At 39.8% G+C, this 26521-nt stretch overlaps 1 protein-coding gene and 1 long non-coding RNA gene across 4 annotated transcripts in view; one reads left to right on the top strand and one right to left on the bottom strand.

Moving 5' to 3' along the window:
* LOC128255310 (E3 ubiquitin-protein ligase MYLIP) overlaps positions 1 to 25534 on the top strand; it is a 27256-nt gene extending 1722 nt beyond the window's left edge. For both annotated transcript variants that reach the window (XM_052984835.1, XM_052984834.1), the window contains 3 exons: positions 21047 to 22038; positions 22860 to 23522; positions 24215 to 25534. In XM_052984835.1, coding sequence (XP_052840795.1) covers positions 21047 to 22038; positions 22860 to 23522; positions 24215 to 24503 — 1944 coding nt within the window. In that variant the 3' untranslated portion in view covers positions 24504 to 25534. The remainder of the gene's footprint in view (positions 1 to 21046; positions 22039 to 22859; positions 23523 to 24214) is intronic.
* LOC128255311 (uncharacterized) lies at positions 25533 to 26521 on the bottom strand. Of its 2 annotated transcripts, none has more exons than XR_008267642.1 (3): positions 26334 to 26521; positions 25918 to 26281; positions 25533 to 25857 (listed from the first exon to the last, which is right to left on the bottom strand). It is a non-coding gene; the product is annotated as an uncharacterized LOC128255311 (long non-coding RNA). The 2 variants fall into 2 exon arrangements; XR_008267643.1 differs by having other exon boundaries at positions 25922 to 26281.

Genomic DNA, 26521 nt, shown 5'->3' with positions numbered 1-26521 from the left:
TACTTTTTTATGACCAACGTGCAAAGTTGTTCACGACGTCATGCCCAAAAAAATGTTCTCATTTCATTTTAATGGCGGCCTTTTTCACGGGGAATTTCGTTACGGTTAATACCTGAGCGGATTACTATAAAAAAAGTTATAAAATAATCTTCATTTAGAGGCACTCGCCATGCATTCGGAAATGAAGCACTTGATTCAATTTCAATTAACATTTTATGTGGGGGGTCCAGCTGCCAGAAATTCGTTCAACGCTTATCAGTGGCCGAAGTGATTTTGATGTTTTTTTTTTTTTTCAAATTTAGATTCGCATTCCGTTATCAACTCGGAGGGGCCATGTCAAATTTCAATGTTTTCTTGTTTACTACTTTTGCGCTAATTCATTTTAAATGCCAAATACCCTTGACTCGAGCGGCCCCCCGCAAAAGTTTTATAGAATCCCAAGGTGTGTGGAAGTCAAGTAGCAAGAATAAGCAGGGTATCGGCTATATGATATAAATTAGACTTAAATATAATATGTATTGACATATTGCATTAGGATCGTTATTCTTAAAACTGTTCATGTTTAAATATAATATTTAGTTTCAGTTATTATGGATTAATAGTTAAGAAGATCGAATTGGGTTGATAAACGATCACCAATTCAGATTATAGTACTTTCTTTCTGTGTAGTATTTTAAGAGTGGGTTCAATGTCCAAGTGGTTGCCACTTGAGGCATTCAGTGCAAACACTTGACCATTCTGCTTCTGTTTGTCTGAGCTCTGTTACTACGAGCTATATACATACAATTATGCTTCCCCGCTCACATTATAGACCAAAGCCCCTTTTCACAGAACCCCAAAGATTAAAGTCAATTCGGCAATTCGCCTTGTTTGTGAGGCTAATTAAGTATTTGACTCATTTGCGACCCGTGCTTTAGTGTTTGTGCAATCTAATCAGGCAAACTTATCAAGCAACGGGCTCGCGCACACAGAGGTATTAATATTTAGGTGAATATGTCCCAGTCCCAGTCCCAGTCCCGTTTCAGTCCCGATTCGTTGCCAAGTTTATTATCTTCTTTGGAAAACAAGCCTAAAGAAAACAGCAAGACAAGCAAAAATATATGCTTCTTCAACTTGTTTTTATCTTATCAAACGCCTATCCCTATCAGAGGGGCTCATTTGCTATCAACATTTACTGCTCTGAACTAAAGTTAACATCGTATACAACACCATCAAGTCGAATTGGGGCAGAACGTAGATGGTTTTTATGGGAGGCTTAGCACTAATCGTTACAAGGGTTACGAATCGTTGCGACTTCAGTTAGTGCGCTATTAATAATTACTAATTGAAGTCTATTTATGAGGGGGGCACAACTGCTCATAACCAGTTTTCTAAATCAAAGACACTTTGTTGCTCTTAGTCTCAAAGATAATACATTTTATATAGAGATAACTGTTTAAAAGGTAATGTAATTAAGTGATGAGAAAGGCTGGCAAAGGAGTTTATTGAACAGCTTTAATTCGAGTCTTTGCATATAGAAAATGCCCGGCCTTTGTCCTCTTTGTTAAGTCATGGTAATCGGTTCTTTCTTGTCGCTGTAACAGTTGCATTATCCCCCAATGACATTGAATCCGAATCAGAGCCTTATCATTTCCACATGTTTCGGTATACAAACGAATGTATATGCTGCGCAGTCCAATGTTCAACAGATAGAGTGTATCTCTTGATCTGGGAAAGCATCTGGCAGCCGTTTTAAAAATATAGTAGCCACAAAGGGGGTTGGGTGTCACCATCTGGTTCGTCATCGGATTAATCGAATTAATATTTTTGTCGCTCTGTGATTTATTTTTAAGCTGTGCGTCAGCTTAATCTATGTAAACCAATACCAACTTATGGCTGCAGAGCTTATCATTAACAAAAGAATGACGAGCAGCTTGTAACCGGCGATAAGGAGTGTCCAAATGTTACACATTCGTCATCGTTATAGTGGGCACGACAATGAGAAATGCCGACTATTAATCAAGAATGGGTGAAAATTAATAAATTAATTTTGCAGGGACGGTGATTCAAAGAGCTCTTGAATGTCACTGACCAGGCGGAGAAGCTTGAGTGATTTCCATAGCGGTATGACGAGCGATCCAAGCGATTCTTAATCAAGGCTTAGCGATAAGCTTGCTGATAGCACGGTTTACATAACTTTGAGCAGGGGCCTTATCTCTGTGGCTAATGAACCCGGGTTCTTGGGCTATTACCGAGAGTAAAGGCGGAAGGGGGGCCAGTTGCACATTTTAATTACAGGCTGCCAAGCTGACTCAAACAGGAGCAACAAAGTTTTCGCTCTCGTACAATCGCAATCCGAAAAAGTTTCTCCTTGACGTCAGTGGGCCGACGCTTTCGACGAGTTTGCATGTCAAAGGAGAATTACATTTTTGTTACCTCGATTTAACAATCATACTTGGGCCCTACAACCATACACATATGCATGCAAATAGGCTGCCGTTCATTTGGGTGTGTCTGCCCAGTGAGTCAGTCAGGCAATTTCCCATTTCGAAACGCCCAAAATCCCATTTCGGCATCGCTTAAGGACCTCCGTTTTTAAGGGAATCGTCACTGTGGGCCATGTGCAACAGTTTTATGCTCGATAATAGTTACTTGCAATTACAGCTACTTGTAATTGCAGCTAAAATTGCCATTTTCGTTGCTCGTTTGTCGTCAGAGCTAAGTTTTGAGTGCCCATTTGAGTTGTTTTTGATTGCTTGCTTGGGTTCTCCACATGGATCGAGTGGGCCCTTCACGGGATTGACATTTCGAGCATGTTCCGAAGGCCTGCTGTTACATGACAAAGTCCACAATCGGGAAATGGAAAACAACCCACGTTTGCAGAGTCACGATAGTGGAAAGCTGATAAATCATAGGTGCCATTTTGATCGAACGTTTGATGAAATCGGGGTAAGAGATTGAAGGAAAGATCTTATGACCTATGCAGTAAGGGTAATGCACTTGTATTCCCTTATGTCGATATTATCTAAGTTTTATTTTCTGTAGGGTTATTATTATTAAATCCTAAAGTCCTTCTTTCTTTCAATTAAAACAGACTCCAACATATCATAAATATATTTTAAAAATTTAAATGTAAATTAATAAGATTATTTTGATAGATGGCCAATAGATATCATCAGTTTTCTATGCCCACATACCGACAGATTAAATCTTTAAATGTTGGTTTATTCCAAGGATTTTAACTTATTTTGTTAATAGTTGGCAATGACTTCTCGCCCACTGTGTCCTTCCATTGATTTGGAATCCTTATCGGATTGCCTGTCAACAGGCTGCGCTAATCAGATCTTTCTGCTCCATCGACACGACATCTATTTTCTAGGTGTAATTATATTTGCGAACGCTGCTGTTGCTTCCCCTTTGTGAAAGCTTTCCCCAGTGGCGAAATGGGAGTGGCGATGGAACGGGGATAGGAGGATTAGAAGGCATCTGGATGATGAGTTCTTTCAACACCCTTGAAGTGTGGGATTACCACCAGATGGGTGTGGCAATAGTGGGCGGATAGTTGGTGGGCCGATGGTCGGTGGGCGGATGGGCGTAGCTCGAGTGTGCGACTTGCAACAATTGAAAGATGTGCAACGAGGCAAGTTTCCAGGCAAGATTTGATGAGGCAGCTCAAGTGGCAGAGGGGCCATGGAGGCGGGTCAAGTGCAGCAGCCGCTGGCCAATTTGCTTGTCTCTCGTGTCACGACAAAAGGCCAATTCAAGCTGTGAAATTTGAACACAAAGCAGACATTCATACCATATTCAAAGGACTCAACAGAAATTTAAAACTACCTATTTATAGCTGCTAGAAAGAACTTCATTGTACTAATTAAAGAAGAGTCGTTTGATATATTAAAAAATAGATTTCTAAATTGAAAATAGCAATTTATGAACACCTTAAGATTTGAATATAGCCACTTAATAAGAGCTTTTTTGAAATGAGTACTGACATAAACAACTATTCAATATTATTAATATTATTTCAGTAAGAGAAAAGATAAAAGCAATCGTATAAAATCTGGTCCCAAAATCACATTTGCGTGTGGCAAACAAGCGATCTATCCAGACGTCTGCATATATATTTATTTTGTGTATATATAATTAACCAAAAACAAATGTCAAAAAGCACAGAAAATATACCCATCGTTTTTGTGTGTCTCTTTTTATCACCTTCTTCTGATAAGCTTGAAAATTTCTTATATTAATGCCCGATGTCAACAACACAGAAGTTGATAATGATAAAGAGGGGCATGAAATAAACGGGGACAGGTAGAAGTAGCCAAGTCAAGATATCAGAGCAATCAAGGCGTAAATGATAAATAAGCATTAATAATTTCGTTCTCCACTGTTTCTTTAAAACGCAATTTCTGAGCTTTTTTGCGCGTTTTTCTGTTTTATTTGTTTGGCTTCAACAGATGTTAAATTGAACGTGAAATTTCCCCACATCACACGTTTGTTTTGTTTATCCAATTACTTAGAGTAAAGTTAAGTGATTAATATTAAGCATTCGCCCTGTTTGGTGGCCCTTCAGCCTTTCAGCCTTGGCCCGAATGCGGTTTTTGGCCCTAAACAGCAGGAAGTTCTTTATGGGAAGAAAAGCACACACACACGTGCTTTCCAAAAAGAATAACTTAGATATAAGCAAAAGTATCCAGAGTATCTTGAGGTCGTTTTCGGCTTGTATTTGTGTGTGTCTCCGTTTTAGGTTGTCTTCGCTGATTTTGTTGGTGTCGGGCCAAGCCCATGCGAAATATATACATAAATGTAAAACGCAGAAGGCACAAACGAGATTTACCTATTTTCGTATTTTTGTCAAGTTTCATTTTTCGCCATTCGTATATATGTATGTATAATATGTATGTTTGTATCTGCATTTGTATGTAAATTTGTTATTTTATTTCGTCGCATTGCTTTTTGCTCTGGTTCGCGTAGTTTTTATTTGTTGCAGTCGACAGTTATTAACAATTTAAACAAACAACCCAAGATAAATACAAATATACATTTAAGGCGGGTCCCCCGAGCGTTCGGATCCATTTGGCACCTCTGAGAGCGAATTGCTTTACCGCTCTGTGCCAATTTATCTCTTTGTTTGGCCCCGCCGAAATACAACGCAATAGGGTTTATTTAAATTGGGCAACAAATATAATTATAATTAAATTTCTTTATTTAAACAGTAAACTTGTTTATTTTTAGATGCGCTGAACCTTTTCAAACAAGCCAAGCAATATATATTTCTTGTTTAGCAAAACTTTTTAATTAAAACGAAACTTTTTCTGATAACTTTGTTTATTATTTTGGCTATAATTGTCTTTTTATTTAGAAATTTGACAACTACATTAATTAAGCTTTATAACAAAAGTTAAACTTTTGAAGTGAAATTATTTAATCAAGAGATAGAGTTGATTTATATTTTCATTTTCCTCTATTTAAACCATAAATATGATGTGTGCATCTATAATAAAAGAGAAGATTTATGAGATTTATCTTTTGTTAGTGTATCTCCAATTTGATCCTTTCTCGACCACAACCAAATATTGCCATACATTTTTGAAGTTCGCACAAGCAACCGAGTTGGCTTTTTGCACATATAGCACACAATGTGAATACTGTATAGCTGTATATAATTTATTTTTCCCCCACTATTCGAATGGGTTCGGGTTTTTACACACAACAGTTTAAAGTTCAGAAAAAAGAGGCAGCGGAAAAAAGTTGTTTAAATCAAAGACATACATATTCAGTGGCCGACGATATTGTTTAATGGTTGTTTACCGCTTAATTAGTAAAGCCCTGGAATCAGAAGTCAACTGAAACATCGAAAACAGAAATACCACTCATCATGGGGGATGGTAAAAACTACCTAAGAACGTTGCAAACAAAACACATATTTGCATTTGCATTCGCATTTGCATTGATTGCTTTGGTCAAATGCATTGGTCATAAACTATATGCATATATGTTTATTATGCTCTATCAATAAATATTCGGGCCAAGGCTTGGCCAGAACGATAATCTGCCAGGAATTTATTTATTTATGCATTCTCTATGCAAATGATTTCTGTCTAATACGGCTACTGCTATATCTGGGAAATTGGTCAAAGCAAAAATTAATTTTCCAAACAATTAAGTCCAAACGGAGGCGCCACCCCAGTGTCGTTGGCCAATTTCGGAATTAATTGCCACTGCCGGAAACCGAGGCCCAGAACACAAAACCCAAGCCCGAACGCAATGCATTTTCGCCCATTTTTCCATTTTCCTGCCGACCAAAGGCCATCACTTTTATGTCGCTTCGGGTGCAGCAGGGCGTTTATCATGTTCGTTGGACATTTGGGTTTGTGTCCCAAAATGCAAAATGCACCGCAGGCGATGCTCAACCTGGGGCAGCCCACGCGTGCAGGGTTGCCAGGCGTGTCTCTAATTCACGACTTAATGCTATTATCCTTCTAACTAAAGCCTCTCATTTTGTTTTATCTGTAAACTCTGAGGAAAAGCACAGAAAAAAGATTAAGAAACTATGTATATTAAAAAAAAAAACAGCTTAGAAAAACTTTTGAATTAATCGAAATAAAGAAAGTGTTTTGGGAGTTGTAGACTTTGAAAACTTTTTTAATAATCTAGTTGCTTAACTATAAGAAACTATAAGAAACTTTAGCTTGGGGAAAACAAGTTACCAAGTTTAAGAAATTAAAGTATTAACCTTTTAAAGCTTACAGAAAATTTAGAGAACCTCCCTGATACTGTTTGGTAATTATTGAGTTTGGTTTTCTTGTTAAAATTAAAGTTTTAGAGGAGGAAAGGCCTCGAGTAATTTGCTAAACTATTGCCAATGCATTTTACTCACAATAAAAAACTTTAGCTTGGGGAAAACAAGTTACCAAGTTTTAGAAATTAAAGTATTAACTTTTAAAAGATTCCAGGAAATTTAGAGAACTCCCAGAATTACTGTTTGGTAATTAATGAGTTTGGCATTCTTGTTAAAATAAAAGTTTTAGAGGAGGAAAGGCCTCAAGTAGTTTCCAGGAACAAGAAAACTTAAGTAGGGGTGAAGGGGACGGACTGCTTATTAACTTCCTGATGTCTTGACTTTGGGCGAGTCGACAACCCTGGCGAGCATACATCATGTGTGTGGTTTCTTTGCCATCGAGTCCTGGAGTTTGGAGCTGTGAGGGTCACACGACGAAGGCTTTGTGGTGCGTGCGCGCCATCCTGTCTGCGTCCTTGCTCCAGTCCACCGCACTCCTCCCACTCCTCCCACTCCACACTCCCTACCCCCCTCCCCCTATTTTATATGTGTGTTTGTGTGCGTGTCCTTGCCAGCGCAATTTATGTTTACACCGTGTGCTGGCAGTGCGCCCGCAAATCTATCTGGAAAATCGCTCCCAGCTAGCCGCCGAATGAAGTCGAGTCGAGGCGCGCCCAATCAAAAGGAAATTATATTCGCGTGCCAAAGCACACAATGCTATACAAGGCACAAAAGGAAGAGAAACACAGAGAAGCCAACTACAGTCGAAATTCTGTAACTCCCACTTCTCTAACTTGAATTTACTGTAACTCGAATAAAACAAGAAGAAATTACTTGCGTAAATCAGTGTTTTTATAAGAAAACTTTTGTTTCTCAAATTCACTCTTAATAATACAAGCACGTTAGCTCAAAGCAAATTATACAACTAGAAAAATAATCCCAAATTCATTTAATTTAATCTGACTTCGAAGTAAAAAAGTTATTTAAGTATCAAAATGGAATCCAATCCGTATTTTACTGATACATTTAAAAAATCCCAATCTATAGTTGCCCCCGATAAAAGCCAAATGCTGACTCTTCAAATGTGGACGTGTGGAATATTTCTGAACTTGAATTTAGTATAGGTGTCAGATACTGGTTCAATAAATGGAAAATCAACTGTATAACGAAACTGAGTGGGTGCATTTCAATGGGGAGGAGGGAGGCACGTCGAATCAAATGAAGTCAGCGGGCGTCACGTGCAATTTGAACTCGACTTGATTCGCCACTCTTGTGGCGAAAACTCTTCGCATATATCGATTTAATGGTTAAAGTCTAGCATATTGCGGGAGTGGTTGTACTAGTAGTAGTAGTAGTAGTCTTGGCCATTCTCCGGCTAATTGGAAGCAGCTCTACGTGAAAACAAGTGGGCAGTGTAGTGGGTGGGTAGTGGGCAGTTCGGTGAGGTCTTACACTAATCCAGCGACAATGACAAGGCTGCGAGGGGAAAACACTAAAAGCGACCAGGAGTCGGGAAGAGTGGGTGAAAGAGGGTCGTCTGCTTTTAAGCCCCCATTTAATGCAATTACCGCTTGCCGATTCAGGGGCATTTGTCTTTTAGCACCAAGCACTGAAACCCTGATTTTAAAGAGCAGCAAATTGGTTTCAACATTTAAACACCATATCTTTTTTAATATATCAAGAAAATAAAAGACAAAGTTGCATAACCCAAAATAACTTAATTATCTAATTAGAGTGCCCAAAGTGAATTTAAAAGCATTAAATCTGCATGGCAAACTGTCACTGTCAAACTGTTTTAAGAAGAATTAAGGTCACACTGTTCTGAAGCATCTATTGCTGGTTCACGAGAATCTAAATCTAAAAGCAAACTACTTGAACATTTTCTAGCCTTAGCTCCTTGATTTTTCGCAGTGCTCGTTGAGCACTTTGACGATGATGCAGAAATCGTGCCTGCACATGAAAATGACGAAATTTGAGCAAAATCAATGTTGGCGGCAAATGATAATGTCATTTGGTAAGCAGGCGCCTCCACAATTTTGCAGCAAAACCCTCTTAGGGGTTAGTGCTATCTATTGTTTCCATGGTTTTTGCATATTATCCTTGAACTGCTTTCGCCCATTTCGCCAAAGGTTGGCGGCAAAAGTGGTATAAAGGCAGGCAAAACCATAGAAACCCGAATGCACAACAACTAAGCGGAAATATGGCCAAGTAAACCCCCGTCTTTCCGCTCCTTTTTTTACCCCCTTTTTTCTCCAGCACCACCTGCAAATAAAGCTTACCCTAGGCCAAGCCAGCATACATAGCTTAGAACAATATTAAACAATAAAAAAAATGGGGAATTTCAACAGGAAACAGGAGGAAGCGAGTGAAAGTGGGGTACTGGCAGAGAGCAAGAACAATAAGTTGCGTGAAAATGCAACCGAAAAAAAAAATGCAACCCGCAAAACAAACCGCAGAAACAGGGGAATGCATTGAATGCTTTTCCCATTGTATTCGAATATAGTTTTCTGTAAAAGCCGACAAGCAAACCCCCCCCTCCCCTTTACACCTTCTTTGGCGGGGGGGGATGTTGTTTAACCCCCCTCCATCCCATTGCCATCCACCTAGCGCCATGCTGAGTGCCATTTTGATGTGTCTCTAATGGCAAGGCTTTTGTTTCGCCCTTTCTTATTTTTTTTTGCTTTACTTTTATTGCCCCGAACCGAACTGAAGCGAGTCCTGTGTGGCTTTCACTATTATTTTCTTTGGCTTTTCTCCTGGTTGCACGATTTTCCAGAGAGTGGGTGGGAAGACAGAGGGTGACAGAAGACCTTGTAAAACAAAGAGGGCCAATAAAACCAAATAAAAGCATGATGGGAATCGAACTCTCTCCAAAAATTCCGATCAGCAACCGAATTAAATTATAATTCACACGGCACAGAGGAAAATTTCATATCGGTATAATTTATCCTTCAGAGACCGACTATAAAACTAATCCTTTGATCCTCATTTCAATATTTCAACAATATTCTTGTGAAAAAAAAAATGTTTTCTGTGTTCGAGCTTTTGTCCTATCGCCCTTTTGCCCGATCCCAATTTTAAATTCGGAATCAAATTAAATTGCAATTTATTTGTATACAGCGACGTCGGCCATTTCATTTGTAATTTTCCCCATTTCAATTAGCGCATAAAATATTCCCACTCTGCGCGAAATAATTCGTCCTTCGGCAGTCTTAATTAAGTGCTTTTATTTTTATTTTACTACCCAAAGAAGTACATTGTCCTGCGGCAGGCATGTCCTGTTTGCATTGTTCGAAGCCTTACCCCCCCACCCGTCGGCTGTTTTTCGCCGCCCCACGAAAACCACAATCAGCACCAGGATAATGCCGTTTTAATTGAGCCTCTTAAAGCGAAATTTTCATTGGCTGGACTAAAAATTAATTAAGTCGAGTTCCGTAAGAAAACAGAAATTTCGCCAAGTATTTTAATTGCGATTTAATGGAAATTGCACTGGCATGGGATTTATTTATTTTAGTGTAATTGCATTTAGAAACTGCATTGCTGTGGGGGCAGATGATTGAGCTCTCATTAGAAATGTACATATTCATATGCCAATGCGAAATTGCCAGGGGTCACGAAATGATAATTGCGGGAATTACCGGGTGTATTACTACATTTTTAATTTGCATTTTTCTTTTTGCCAATTGCACGTAGAGTGTAGAGTTGTGGAATAATCAAATCAGGTCGACCCCCTAATCATTTCTAATCAGAGTGTAAGTCGACCTGCAGTCTACTCAGGTGCCAGGTGCCGAGTCCCACACATTTTCCTCAGGCCTCCGTCATCCACTTAGCCTGTATCCGCTACCCGAGATTTTCTTTTGCCGCCATCAAAAGCATTTTGCGCTACTAAATTGCTTGAAAAGAAAATTCTACAATTTTAACGAAGTGAAAATTGCCATTTGCCATATGGTGGGTGTGGAGTTGGGTGGCCACTCGCAACTCGCCATTAAATGTCCATCAAAGCTTCCGAACTTGGCTAAAGAGTGGGCAGAGTGGGGCCCAAAGCCAGGCATCATTAACTGCAATGACTAAAGTCATTTAAATGGTAGCAAGATACAGTTGGGGAAAAAAATGTCATCTAAAGTTTTAACTAAAGTTGCAAATTGCTCTGTTAAAAAGTTTTTAAATACATTTACACTTTAACAATAAATTGGTTAAATCTAATAAAATCTGGCATAAATATAAGTTTTAAATGCAAAAATATTCTATTGCCAATTAAAGAAAAATAAAGATATGGGAATATTATTGGTGATCTAATCAAATATCAATTTGCTTCATTGGAAACCAAGGCAGCGTGACATTGATAAATAATGAACTTTATGCATTGCTAAAAATGGTCGATAATAATTGAGTTTTTTAATCACAAAAGTTAAACGAATAATTTACAGGAGTTTTTTTTCTTATAAAATTGGCTAAAGAATGGCTTTAGTTTATTGCCTAGCCACTTTTCTTGCAGTGCATAAGAGGTCAGCGGTTGAAAAGGGGGGTGCTATTGAGGACCATCGTTCTATTTGGTTAGGCTAAGCTTGTCACGCGCGATTTCCGATACCGCTTGATGCTCGAGGCGGAACCGAAACTGAAAAGGGACCAAGGTCGAATGCAATTTACAATTAGAATAAATGAGCCTAGGCACGGAACGGCAGGGCAGGGCGGGGCAGGGCAGAGCTGGCCAAGCTCGCAGGACACAGTTTTTGGCCGGCGGACACAGTTTTTCAAGCTAGCGAACAACTTTGAATGATATGTTATTATGTGCTTTGGCAGCGGACCCATTTGCATGGCAAATTCTCGGCCCGGGCAGAATTATCAAGTGCAAACATGGAATTGCTCCGGGGGGCGGGCACAGAAGACTTTGGCCAAAAAGAAAATCAATACGGGGCAGACAAGAGCCGAGCCAACCAGCCTGGCACCTGGCAACAGGCATCTGAATATACATACTCCAGCATACTCGTATATAAAAATAAAAAAAAAAATATACATTTTTTGGTTACTGACAGATACAAACCGGCTAGCTGGGTATTGTACGAGTATATTGTGGGGGGGTAGGTATTTGATAACTTAATTGAAATACATTGGAGAGCGGCCAAAGCGAGAGGCGAGTAAGGTAAACTTGTAAGCCCGCCTTGTGGATTTATGGGTAAACAAGTTCATAGCCAGGGTTATAAAAGTGGGCGGCGTGGGCGGCGTGGGCGGTGTGGGCGTGGCAGCGGCAGCGGCAGCGGATAAATCATCAAAGCAGCTGCAGCACGAGGTCCTTAAAGGGAAGCCCTTCGTGTTCGCTTTGTGTAAACTTTCGCAGGCCCCGAAAGCCGATTTGCTGATATCTCTGTTATTATATTTTGGAACTGTGCCATCCTGCAGTCCACATTACACACACCCTCCCCCCACAACTTGCCGCATAATGTTGCCTTATTATGCATCCCTTTCCAACACACAAAATCCGCCAGGCGGAAGAAATTTCTTTATATTATAATGTCCCTTATTTTTTTATTTATTTATTTTTTTCTTTTGCGTGGCTTGGCATCTTAAACATTCGACAATTGTTCAAGTCTTGCGGTCGAGGCGGAAGACCCTGACCTTTGGCCATATATTGCCCGCTCATTTTTGGTGGAATGCATCTACGGCAAACATTTCGTCATCTTGGGATTCTACAACATTTCCATTTCAGACTGTCGTATGTGCACTTGACATTCTTTTGACCAAGTTTTCCCTGCTTTGTTGGCCGGAAAAAGTTTTGCCTCTTCCCGCAGACATTTCATTTGGGCAAAATGTAATTTATCAAGTTGCAAATGTGACTCAAATGTGAGCTCAGAAAATGGTATGGAAATCAAATGAATGTTTTTGTGCAAAAAGTATTTCTTGTTTGGTTTAAGTACGAGTGGAGTGATCACTAAAGGATTCTCGGTTTCTATGCCAACTTTGTTGTGATGAAAAACTTTCATTTTTTCGGGTTTTTAAATTTAATTTGCGCTAATACTAGAGCCTGTTATTAGTTTAGTAAGGATTGTTTGTGAGTAATATTTATGCTGCATAGCTTTTTTTATTTTGGTTTCAGTGTCTTCATTTCATTGCCGTTTTAGGAATTTAGAGCAATAATTTTTTTTGTATTTTAACTAATAAAATCCCAATAATGAGTCATTTCCGTAACAGTTGATTTTATTAAAAGTTTTTTTTTGGTTGGAAAACTAAGCAAAAATAAACTCTGTTTGGCTCGTGATCCAGTAGCAGAGCTCAAAATGTGATTTAAAAACTTTATAGAACTCCAATGTGCTGCAAAATGTCTGCAAATTTGTAAAAGGCACTTAAACTCATTATATAGTGCTCTAATATTTTCAACTCTAAAAAGTTGGCCACAGAGTTAAGCCAACAATAATCTGGCGTCACGTCGCAGCAATTGGGAATGCCATGCCATGCTAATTAGGGTCGGGAAAACCCCCCGTTTTTCCCGCTCGCATAATTTCAGGATCTGGTGCTCTTACAATGTAATGCATTTGCATGCTTGTTTGGTTTGGTCTGCTCTGGTCTGGTCTGCTGTTGTTGTAAAGGACTTGTTTGCACTGCACAGCCAACTCCGGAGGGAAAAGAAAATAAAAAGGAGGAAGGAAGGGGTTGTTGCCAGAGAGCCCTGCGGCTTTTCCGCATTTTCGCGCAACGCACGCAAAAAGTGGCAGCCACTGAAAATGACGCATACTTAAAGAAACCAAAACAACAGAGGCGGATAAAAAAAAAAAAGTCAACTGAAATGCGCTGAAAAAACGCGAGGAGGACAAGAAAAATTATGGCAACTGCCAGGAAGAACACACATTTCTGCATAAATATGCACAGGACACATATATTTTCATTTGGCTGCCGCCCTGATTTTCTGTTTCTGGTACACACACACACACACACACACAATACCATCCAACACAACATCAGCATGATTTTTATTTAAGACCACTGCAGCAGCAGCCTCCGCCGTTTGCAATTGACGTTGCCTTTTAGCCGTTGACGCAACCGTTTTGGCCGAGTGCTGTGCCAAGAGTCACGTACTGGCATACTGGCCAAAACAGCTAAAAACAGTCAAAAGACCGGCGTCTCTCGCAGAACAACATTTTCATTAAAAATGCAGGAAGACGACCTGACCGACACACTACTGGATCACTCAAGGAATTGGGGCCACCACCCATATAATTGCCCAAAAATAAAAGGGAAATACGAGGAATGAGAGTTTTATGGCCCTGGCTCCATAAACTTGCTTCTTTCCCCGACTCCATTTGAAATGTCAACAACTGGGCAGACAAACAGCGTGTTTTCACTTCGGGAGTGCGACAATATGAGATCACTGCAAGGACAAGCGATGCACTGGTAACAATAACGTGCCAACAAGATGGGGTTTCTTTCTGTCCATCTGCACTGAACTATATTATTCTCAATGGAATAGTATGCTTATGAAATTAATTTCAGATTTATGAGTTGAATTTGATTTTCGGTTCAACAAAAAATGTGAGTTAGTCTCTATGTGGCAACCATAGGGCACAAAAAGGTCAAATGTGCAGTATATTTATTTTATTTTCGATGTCAGTTACGCAGTTTCTTTAAGTCAGGAATAAAATTAAAATCAAATATTGACTGATTTATATAAAAAGATATTAAAACAAATGAATACTTGTTTAACTTCTTTATTTCACTCTAAAATTCTATATATAAACTTTTTTATAAACTTTTCATTTGAATTATTATTAAAACAGAGTTTAAAATTAAGAATTATTATAAAAATTGTGAAATAATATTCTTTAAAAGCATAAATTAACAAAATAATTGATTTTTTCTGACTTTATAGAGCACTGTTCGTTTTTATAGCACTTTCTTCTGGGTGGTTTTTACTGAAGCAGTAAACATTAATGCGCAAGGACATGCAACTTCTCCATTTCTATTTGATTTTTAATTGCACTTATGAAATGACTTGAAACCACTCGCACTGTTAGCTGCAATTGTTTTTTCCTTCTTTTTTTTTTGTTCTTTTTTTTTTCTTGCTCTTATTGCATTTTTAGTGTGCACTTTGAGTGCAGCCTTTTTTGTTGTTTCTTGTTTTTAGCTTTTAGTTTCTTCTAGCATTTGTTTCGTTTTCGCTATGAAATTTATGGCCAACGATCAAAGTCCAACGTTCAGTCGGTCGCTGCCTCTGCCTCTGTCGACGTCGCTGCCTCTGCCGGCTTTGCTGCACGGCTGCAAAACTGAAATGCATTCTCTCACCCTCTCACTCACTTGCGCGTAAAGAGAGACAGATCGAGGGAGACAGCACACACGTGCTAACATTCTAATAAAAACGAAGAAGAGATTTATTTTCATTTCAATCCCATTTATATCGAACGGAAAAACAAAATGCCAGGGGGCCAGATTATATAGATTAGGCATGCAAAAAAAACTTGATTAGTAACAGCAGTGGCGCTTCTCCATTACGTTTCGTTTACCATATTGAAAGGGAAATTCTACAAAAAAAGGCACAACTTTGTGATTGCAGTGCCGAAGGTTGAAACTTAAGGTTGAAATTGAAACACTTTTCGAACTTGTTGATAGTTTGCATTTCCAATTAGAAATCGACAGATTGCCACTGATAACGGTATTGCACATTGTAACTGCAACCTTTTTGTACTCTTCCTCTTTTAGCCAATTGTGATTTGCTTATCTTCGATTTATGGGTGAATTATGTGAGCTCGCTTATATTACACTTTTTTTAAAATGATACACACGGTTGTCAAGTTTTATTAATAACTTAATTAATTAACAGATACAAAGAGAGATAAGAACGTTTCTAGGCATTCTCTTCTCTTTATTTTTTTTCCGTTCAAAACCACTTGATTCCGTCTGTGCATTGTCATATTATTATTTGCCTTCTAAGCAGATATCGCCATTTGGCCAATATTTGAGTAGCTTGGTGAGCAATTCGATTGGGAATACCAAGCTTTTGAAATGTTCTATAAAAGAAAACGAGCTTCGTCATCGCTTTGAGTTGTTCCAATTAAAAGTTGCATCAGTGGCTTAAACGTGGTCTCACCTTGACATTTCGATCCTTAGCCTTCGCTAATTGCTGTGCCCGTTGGTCCAGACTTTTCCTCAATTAATTTGCACTTGCAATCGCTTTTCGCTTTTCATATTTCATTTGCCATATATCGAGTGTATATTTCCATTTTTGCCATTTGTCAGATAAATTCACCCAATCGGCCGCTTCTCACGTCAGCAATTAAAAGGCAGCCACCGAACGTGAAACAGTTATGGGCGCGATGAGGAGGCGGGGCAGATGGACAGAGACGGGTCTGACTTATAAGGTGGCGCACATGGCGAGCACGTGAATTTCCCCCATCCTCTTTTCGCATAGGTAATTAAGTGCAATTTATGACCAATTTCCCTGCATCGAACCTGTTTCAGTGCACTTCAATTCTCAATAGCACTGAAAGAAAGATACATGAACAAAAATTCTTGATTAAGTGAAAAAACATGATATAATACAGCCTGTTCCATTGAACAAAAAAAAGAAATAAATTTTTATAAAGAGATCAAGGGTATTTTAAAATATACTTTAGGATTAAATTGAATTTAATACAATTATTTAAAGTGCAAAGGAACAATGTGAATAAATTAAGATGTCTTTATATTTTTTGCAGTGCAAATAGGGGTGCAGCTGTTGCCCCCTTTCTTACCACCCTCCCCTTTGGGTCTCATCTGTTAGTGACAGAGATGGATGCGGGGGAGTGGGGAATTGGTGATCACTCCATAAGCGCATGACCTGCAAAAAAAGGCGCAAAAAAAAAAGTGAACAAGTTCTAACCGTTTATGGAGCGCGAATTTCTATCTGTCTTTGTTTATCTCGTTTATCAAGGGAAAGAGAGTTAGACAACATCAGCCTTGATCAATCTCTTTTTCTCTCGCCCACTCATTTCTCTTTTTTGCACGTGAGTCGCTCGAATTGCATTTAATCGCCTCTAATTAACTGCTTTGCTCCCACTGTTTTCGCTCCTCTCTTTGGGTTCAAAGTACAAAAGTAGGCGCTCCACTGACGTCATGACTTCAGTTTCAATTACAGTTACAGTTTCGGTTTTTGGCTGGCATGGCCATTAAACTAAGCAAACACAAAACACAACAGCGATCGTTGGTATATATATATATATATATATGCATGTCCATATGTTTATATAGCAAACAACGGAGAGCAAGAGACGCAACAAAAGCACACAGCAACAAGAAAATAACAAAACAACACTCACTAGGCGAGTGCCAGTCCAAAGTCCAATTGGCATTTCGAAGACTCGGGTCCAAAGTCCAATTCAGTCGGGTTTTCTGCTCCCAGCCAGTCATAGCCCCCCCGCGAAGAGCCCCCCTCTCTCATTTACAATTGTTGTCTGTACCGAAGGAAGAGAGATATGTGCTCTTTGGCTCTCCACCCATCTGGCATTTACACTTTTCCTCACGGCTCCACTTTGTTTACCTTTGGAGAGACAGCTCCCTTAAGCTCGCTCTTAGCTAGCGCCTTAAGACTCTTAAGAAAAAGGTAATGTAAAGAACAGGTGTATATGGGCTTGTAATTTTTCAAGTGTTAATGCCTAGGAAAATAAAATAGGGGAGTGAAAAATAGATAATTTTCAAAACAGTAAAAAGTAACTAAAACTGATTCAGTTACGACTGCTCATAAAACCCCCAAACTTACAAGTAATAAATGTATATAAATTCAATGAAATTACACCAGAAATGTATCACATATACATATGTAACTATAAATAAACTTTTTCCCATTTCATTTCTTAAGGTGAACATATCAAGATCTTTTAAGACTCTTAATAAAAAGTAAAACAACAGCACGTGCAAATATGGTGGATGTTGTTTTTTAACCCGCTTGTTGCTGGCCGAATTTACGAGGTACAGTAAAAGCCCAAAAATGGCCAGCAATAACGACAAATAAGCCATATTATTTCGCTCGCGATATTACGAAATGCATTAGGGTGTATATAATCAAGAAGGGTACTTTTGTCATCTTTTTCTGGGTGTGGATGGTGGAGATTTGCGAAGTTAATTCGCATATTTGTAGGGGAATTACGAAAGTTTCGGTTATGTCAGGCTCGGTGGAGCTTGAGTTCCCGGCTTATTTGTTATTGCTGCTATTGTGGCGCTGAAAATAAGTTCACGTTTCGCATTTAGCAGGCAGCAGCGAATCGCTTTCGTGTTTTATTTAATTTTAGCGAAATCCAAAAAAGTGGACTTTGCACTTGTCAGCGGCGACGCGAACGACGATTTTCTGTATTTTCTGTATATTTTTTTGTTATTTCTGCGGTGAATGAATGTCCATATGTACGGACATGTGTTTTGTTTTTGTTCCGCCTGTTGCCACGTTTTGCTTTCCAACCCGAAATAAATCGAAAAGAAGAAAAAATAAATGTTCAGAATTATTTCTATGAGCACAACTTATTGGAATGAATGTGTTGCCTAATTGGTAAAATATGGTTAAATTATTTTGCCTGGCATTTCAAATTTTGTGGTTAGCATGAAAAACGGGTTTTAAATATGTATGGTTAAACATTGTCGAGAACACTGATATTTTGCCTTGCAAAGAGGCCTTATAAAATCTATAAAACAGCAACTTAGTAATTAAAATAAAATGATTTCAATTCATGGGCAGAAATAATATTTGCTTAAGGCTAAAGTAAATATATAAATTATTTTTTGATTTATAAAAAATTACAAATAAACTTTAAGCAATTTAGAGTCGCATTCTATACAGTTGTTTATTTAATGCGTATTTTCGTTTGGAAACTTTATGCGTTTGTTGACCCTGAAATGTTTAAAAATTTCCGAATTATTTCTACGTTTGGAATTGACTTCATTACGAAATGTAATTAGTTGGGCCAAATGGCATTGGGTTGCGAAAGATTAATGCGCCATCTGCTATTTAATTTTCATTTCCCACTTCGAACTGTTCGTGATTTCCCCAAAAATTCTGTTAAACATTTCGCTGGCGGCAATTGCATAGCATGAGATTTCAGCTATTACGCCGGGAAAAGCTCTCGAGAGGCTTCATTAGATTTGCTCTCCGGCTGTCAACGGCAACCCACGACATTTCCACATCTCACGACTCCACCCACTTTCAATACAAACCCATGCCAATCCCAATTCCAATCCCCTTGTTTCTGCCATGATTTCAAGGGCCAACAGCCAAAGCTTCCGCCGTCCCAGAAGAACATCAAATTCTCTGACGGCTGTCTAACAACCGTTACTAAGCTGCCACGCCCCCTGCTGGCAGTGCCGCCCCGGATTCGAGTGGCATGTAAATTGATCTGCGTACTTGATTAATTAATTGCGTTCGACTTGAAGCGGTTGGAAAACTGCAAACCGCAACTGCCGACAGCATCTGTCGTCTTAATTAGTCCAACGTGTTACTCGAGTGGGTTCACTTTGTGAGCCTGATTTCATTGTTCTTCGTCTGGGCCAAAAATGTCATTTGTTCAAGGTGAAAACTTGTAGGTGTAAGAAGGTTTTTTTTTTTTGGTGGAATTTCATAACCAAAGGACAATTTTTAGACTTTCAGGGGTTTGATTTGCTTAAGTCATATATTTACATGTTTTTTTTAAATATTTTTATAAAACCCACAATTTTGAAAACTCCTCTATTATATACAAATCAGAAGCCTCAAAGTTCCGAACGTAATCATAAAGATTTATTAAGGTGTCTTTATTTTGTATATAATTAGCTAACAACAATTTTATACCTTCAATTTTTTGATTTTACTTTTTTACTATTTTACTTGAAGATAACTTATTTTGTCCTTTAAAATATGCAAAGACAGTTAAGACATAAACGTGCTCATTACCAACCATTTACAAACCCCAACCCATAGCTTACCAGCAAAGTAAAACAAGTAAGAAAACTAGAACAAATTGACTCAAATTTCACTTTAATGGCTAATAATTTCGCTCATAAATTTAAACACCGCCCAACCCGGCATTTGTTTTATTTTTCACTGGGTTTTTTGCGGCTTCGCCTAATTGAAAATGGGGGAAAAATGTGCGAAGGCGTTGATGCGTGAGCAACTTGTTGCCTTGGCTCACCCAGACACTCGCAAATTCACATGTATCTCATTATGCAAAGTGCTGCGGCGGGAGGCAAATATCCGTGGGGGGATGGTATAGAATGGGATGCCATGGGATGCCATGGGATGAGATGCGATGGCAGTATTTAAAGGTGGGCCTCGCGGCTCAATGTTCAAACAAACATGCTTCCCTTGTATTCCTCATTTCTCATTTTGTGTTTTGTTTTGACATTTCGAAATTTCATTTTGGCGGCAGCCAATGCAACTTGGCTTTGGGGAATTGGCTGGGAAAGTGGATGCAAGCAAATGGTTTGGTGTTTTGCCTTGTTAAATCCAACCGACAGACAGACAGTCAAACAGACAGACAGACAAACAGGCAGCATTATGGACCACATAAGGATGTTGCTGCTGTTGCTGCTGCTGCCAGCATTTGAACTCGTTCCATTCCGAATGATGACACGCTCGTTGCATAAGCAAATATTTCTGGAAACCACAACGCCAGTTGAGGGATCCACCCACTTTCCAACCCACTTCACTCGCATTTCCCAATCCATCCGCTCTCCTTGTTGCTGGTGGCAGTTGTTGCTGCTGGTGCTGCGGATGTAGCCGCTGTCATGGCGAAATGTTGGTAGATAGGCGACAGGACATGCTTTTGGCCGCTTCTCTGCTGGAGGAGGCCGCATGTCGCTGACAGGCTCTGTCAAGCTGAATTGATAAGTCGCTGATCCAGAATAGATTGGAAAACATTTGGATTAAAATTTATATCGCCGCTGGGAGACAAAGGAAATTTATTTATGGCCCGAAGAACACTAGGCATTCAGTTTAATTGACTAATAACTCATCGATAATACAAATGTGTTTGCAAAACATTTACAGCAGCTTATTAAATATCATTAAATCATATGACTTTTAAAATTATTCGTTATAAATTAATTTCGTAACTTTTGATATTGATTTTTCCTTGATCAGTTCTAAAATTAGTTAAGTTAATTTCTTACCTCTTGATATTGATTTATACTTGATCAATTGCCACATGCTTTTGCTCAATATTCAACAATTAGAGTAAACGCGAATTCTTTAGCACAAAAAATCAAGGCGAACAGCGCTGAAATTAAATAACTTTTATAATAAATATAAAACAAATTGAATTATAATGGCAGTCAAACTAAACCCATGTTTCCTTTTGTTTTCAGGTCTGTCGTGCATTGAATATCATCTGCGAGATGGAGTACTTCGGCCTGGAGCACTGGACGCCCAACCAGAAGGAGTCGCAGACGCGTCAGTGGATCAATCTGCGCAACCGTTTGTCCGGCGACAGTGGAAGCAGTGGCAGTGGCATCCAGTTGATGCTGGCCCTCAGGGTCAAGTTCTGGGTGCCGGTGCACTTCATCCTGCAGGAGAGTGTGAGGAATCTGTTCTACATGCAGGCCAGGCGCGACTTGCTCGAGGGTCGCCTAACCGCTCCCGATTGGAGTGGAGCGGCCAAGCTGGCGGCGCTGCTCTGCCAGGCGGATGGATTGCGCTTCAACGAATCGTCTCTGCGGGCAGAGTGCCCGATGCGGATGAGGCGGGAGTTGGCCCAGCAGCAGCAGCAGCAACAGCAGGCGCAGCAACAGCGTTTGGAGCAGCAGCGTAAGGAGAAGGAGCACGTTCTCAGTTTCAAGAAGCGTCGCCTATCCAAGCAAAAGTCCATGGAGCACATCGAAATCTGTAGTACGCTGCCAACGACGGCCAATGCCACCAGTTGCAGTCTCCAGCCCTCGCCATCCGCCTCCGCCTCCGCTTCAGCATCCGCATCCGCATCCGCCTCCACATCCGCCTGCTCGCAAACCCACTCGAACAGCAGCTCCAGCAGTCCCAGCAATAGCAGCAGTCAAACGGGATTGGACGAGCGACTGGCCAGCAATCCACTGCGCATGTACGAGGAGTACCTGATCCAACCCAGTTCCGAGGGCGAACCACCGGCGGACTATCTCCGGCAAATAGCCATGGAGCACGGCAAACTGGCCAAGCTGCAGATGAGCCTCAAGTCGGCCAAGTACTGGCTGCTGCAGTCCATCCAGGATCTCGAGGGCTACGGCGAGGAGCTCTTCAGCGGAGTGACCACCAACGAGAGTGCCACGCGTTGTGACATTGCGGTGGGCGCCCATGGCATCACCGTCTGCCGGGGGGGCGAGAAACAGAGGTGAGTTCCAGCACAAAAAGGATCATCCCTTACCTCTTAATCGTTTTCTGTAACTCGGAGAAAATAACAGGACACTTTAAGCCAGAAGCTTTAAGCCATTGCGTTTTAACTGAACTGAAACTTGAAGCTCAATGATAATTATTTCTATTTATTTCTACCCATATAATTCAAGTCATTCAATCGATTCAACAAAAATTGTATTTTCTGTTTACCCCTATTCCGGATCACTGCTTTTACCTTGCTCTTTTTATTATTTAAAACCAAAAATGACTTATCTTTAATGAATTCATAAAACAAAAGTCAAGGTGAAACCTCAAAAACAATTCAGCGAAAAAAGTTGCTCAAAACGAAAACAGCATTCTTAAAAGTAGGTGGTGCATTAACCTGGATAATTAAATGGCTTTTTTATAGTCAATTTTTGGACGTTGTTTCACGAAATGATTTCGGCTTTTGGTTTATGTAGCGCAAAATTACTGTCAAAGGTGGGACTTTTTAATAGAACCCCACTTTCTGCGTTATAAACCTTAATGATGAGGCCTAACGATCGCTTAAAAGACCCAGTTACAAATATTATTGCAAGCAGGTTAGATTTTTCTTTGGAAGTGCTACAAAAAGTAAAATCTTGCTTAAGAATGTGAATAAAAGTATGCTGTAAAATATTTTGTTGCATACTTTTAGACACCTTAATAAGTGATTTTAAAAAGTAAATTATTTTTGTATATTTTCGAAACATTTAGAGACTTGCTAGATTCGAGTTACAGAACCTTTCTATATTTTTAAAATATTTCTTAACTAATTCAGTTTTATTCCGCCTTATTTAGCATCCCCTTTGGCGCCATTGCTGCGGCCAAGTCGCTGCGTCGCACTTTCAAGCTGGAGTACGTGGACGACCACAACGATCGCAAGGAGCTGGAGATCAAGCTGCCCAAGCAGCCGATCGCCGCGGGTCTGTACCGCTCCATCACGGAACGCCATGCCTTCTACGTGTGCGACAAGGTGCGCGGCGTGGTGACCAATCAGTTCACGCGGGACCTCAAGGGCACCATCGCCTCCATGTTCATGGAGAACACGGAGCTGGGCAAGCGCTATGTCTTCGACATCCAGCACACCTGTCGCGAGGTGCACGACCAGGCCCGCAGGACGCTCCACGAGCGCGGTGGCGACCTGGTGGCCGAGGGCGCCGAAGGCTGCTCTGCCGCCGCCGCTGGAGTATTGGGCGCCTCTGCCGGCGCCGATCCCCTGGACGCAGTGGCCGGGGTCAGCGCAATGGCACTGGCCCTGTCGACGACTGGTGCCGGCGGCTCCATGGCCGGCAAGATAGATTTGGCCATTCGCGAGAAGGAGGCGCGTGAGGCGGCGATTGAGCGCTGCGTGGACACGCGCATCTCGGAGGCCATGCAGTGCAAGATCTGCATGGACCGCGCCATCAACACAGTGTTCAATCCGTGCTGTCACGTCATCGCCTGTGCCCAGTGCGCTGCAAGGTGAGTTTTACCCTTGCGAAATGGTCACCTACTGAAATTGGGAGAGTCGCCTTTAGTTCAAAGGAACTGCTATAAAAGAATATTTTATTTGCTTTAAGCACTAAGCTGCTTAACGTAGATCATTTTTATATCTAAACATCTTTTAACACATTCTCATATTAATTTTATTTGATATTTAGCACCTATATGATTTTATTAGTTTATATACAATTTGTATAGAACTATATTGTTATTTGAGCTGTTTGACAATCAAACTAGATCTTAAATGTCAAACTTTTAAATATGAAATCAGAATGTGGCAAAAGGCCTTAAATTGAAAAAAAATTTAAAAAATTATTAGTATACAAATTTTTAAGAGCTATAAAAAAAACAAAATAAAATTTAATTTTAAACAAAGGACTTAGGGATGAAAGAAAATAAGATTCTTTTTATTAAATTTGAGCTTGAGTTTTGTTTTGAAAAATAAAAAGGCGCTGTCATTACTTGAGTAGGTCAAATAAAATACAATGAAATATCAGCATTGTATAATATTGCTATTATTATTTTAAAATAATAATTAATAGTTACATTTTAGAAAGAAAAGATTTATATAGTTAGAACTAAAAGCGAATTTCATGATTTTGGAGATGTATTTTGCACAATTCCGTACCCAATTTCGAATCTGTACTAACTTCGCCAATCCTCTCTTGCAGATGCAGCAACTGTCCCAACTGTCGGGTGAAGATAACCAGCGTGGTCAAAATCTATCTGCCGCCGGAGCTGCGCACCAGCCAAACCGGCAGCGGCGCCACAATAACCAGCAGCTGCAGCAGCAGCGGCAGTGGCAGCGGTGTCGATGGCCCGGTGGAGGAGCAACTGCATCAGCTGGAGGAGATCTCAGTGGCGCCCGCATCCATGGAGGCGGGACCAGGAGCTGGAGCGGGAGCAGGAGCAGGAGCAACCGCACCTGGCGGACAGCCAAAGGTCACGACGGCCGCCTAGAATTGGTTGTGCTCGCTGCTGTTCCGGCTGATGGAATGGGTGTGCGTGCCGATTGTCTGAGAACCAATATGATCCACTAATATTCTATGACCACAACCTAAATGGGGAACAAATCAACTAACAAACGAGCAACTAGCAACTTGCAACATGCAACATGCAACGTGCAACAAGCATAGGGAATTTGAGAGAGAGCCCGCTGTGGGTTTCGATTGGATTAGAAGTGTGAAGCGAGTAGTCAGTCTGTCAACAATCTTAGCTCTATCTTTACTCAAGTATTTTACCGATATAAGCAACTGAAACTTTAACTGTAACTTTAACACTAACTCTAACTCGTAACTCTAATTGTAACTGTAACTGTAACTGTAACTGTAACTGTAACTCTAATGTAGATAGATGCTAGCGATTTACACGATATTTACCATTTATAGATGTACGGACTTCGAGAAAGTGCTATTTAAACTCGTCTAAGACTTCACTGCATAGCCTATGCCTAGAATCTATAACTGCAGATTGTTTCATATTCATATACAACACTGTATACACATAGATATATTTACGATCGTTATAGATCAGCGATACCTTATACGATATAGCCCTTGAATGTACAACATAGTTACTTACTAAATGTTAGCAATTTTACCAACTAAACTCGAGATGTATTTATTAACGCCTAAACTCTTTAGTATTCCACCCCTCCCCAAGAACTCAAGAACCCAAGAAACTAAGAAACTAAGAAACTAAGAAACCAAGAAACCCCCCCAATTCTCAAATATATACCCTATTGATACTTATATATATATATATGTATGTTAGCGTGTGTATATAGGACAAGCGTACAATAATCGCAAACCCAAGGAGCAAAGTAGTACTAAGTACCTGCAAAACAAACAGAAACGGAAACAGAACACGAAACACGAAAAGTATCTCTGCAGTGGATATTACATAGTCAATAATAAATGTTAACAATGTTATACTATATATACATATATATATACATATAAAAGAAAACCAATGAAAAAATCTTAAATGTACCTTATCTATTGTTGCTTATTATTTGGGAAGTGCAAACTTCTTTTATAGCTCTTTTATTTTGGAATATTTTATTTAATCTGGACAATATCCTCAAGTTTATTATTGGTTTCTTCCGGCTTCCTCTACAAATTCTCATTTTCATTTAATAGTTTGGATACTTCTTTTTCTCTTCTTACTTTGACTTGTCCATCGTCCAAAACTGAATTCGAAATAAAACTGTTTTCTCAAAAAATGTTCATCAATTTCCACTCATTTGAAATCATCTAAACCTCATCGACTTTTCCTTTCATGTCCTTCTTTATAAGGGCCTTGGCATCCCTCCCTGATGGGAAAAAGGAGTGTATTGTTATAGATAATCTAGGAATTGAGTCCATGAACCTACAAACATGTTCGATCAGCATGCGCATTAACTTCAAACTTCCTACATTTTGATGTGCTTCACCCTCCCCAATATGGTTCTCTAAATTGACAGTATCAAAGAATTTTGATGGCTCCACTGTAACCTTGAAGAAAAGTGGCCACTTCGGAAATTTGGGTACAATCTTACCCCGCAATTCCGTTTCCATTTCGTCTTAAATATTTTGGAATCTTATGGAGACGGCCCAAAATTGGATGCCGAATTTCCAGCAAGGTTGCTGCCCAGCTTGGGGAATTTCGTATAGCAATCGAGTTATTGGACACTGCTATTTCACCTGGAAGATCGTTTTCTACAGGTGCTCCGCCAACTTCGGGCAAGAAGCTTAAACCTATCATGGATAAAGTTTATAAGAATCGCTGTTATGCTGTCGAAAAACTTACTCAAGGCGATTGGAATAATAAAAATCAGTTTTGAGTTCATTTTGATGGTGTATTAATTTCTGATTTTTATTACAGTGGATTTGAGGTTGAAGTGTAGGGCTTTCGTGTACTGCTTGGTAAGTTATGCATATGTAGTTTGAATTAGGTTTTGGAAACACAAATTTTTTTGACAACACTCAAAACGCCAT

This window comes from Drosophila gunungcola (assembly GCF_025200985.1).
Source record: "Drosophila gunungcola strain Sukarami chromosome 2R unlocalized genomic scaffold, Dgunungcola_SK_2 000011F, whole genome shotgun sequence".
NCBI lineage: Eukaryota > Metazoa > Arthropoda > Insecta > Diptera > Drosophilidae > Drosophila > Drosophila gunungcola.
Note: the sequence above shows the minus strand (reverse complement) of the source record. Positions and strands in the feature narration are given on the sequence as shown.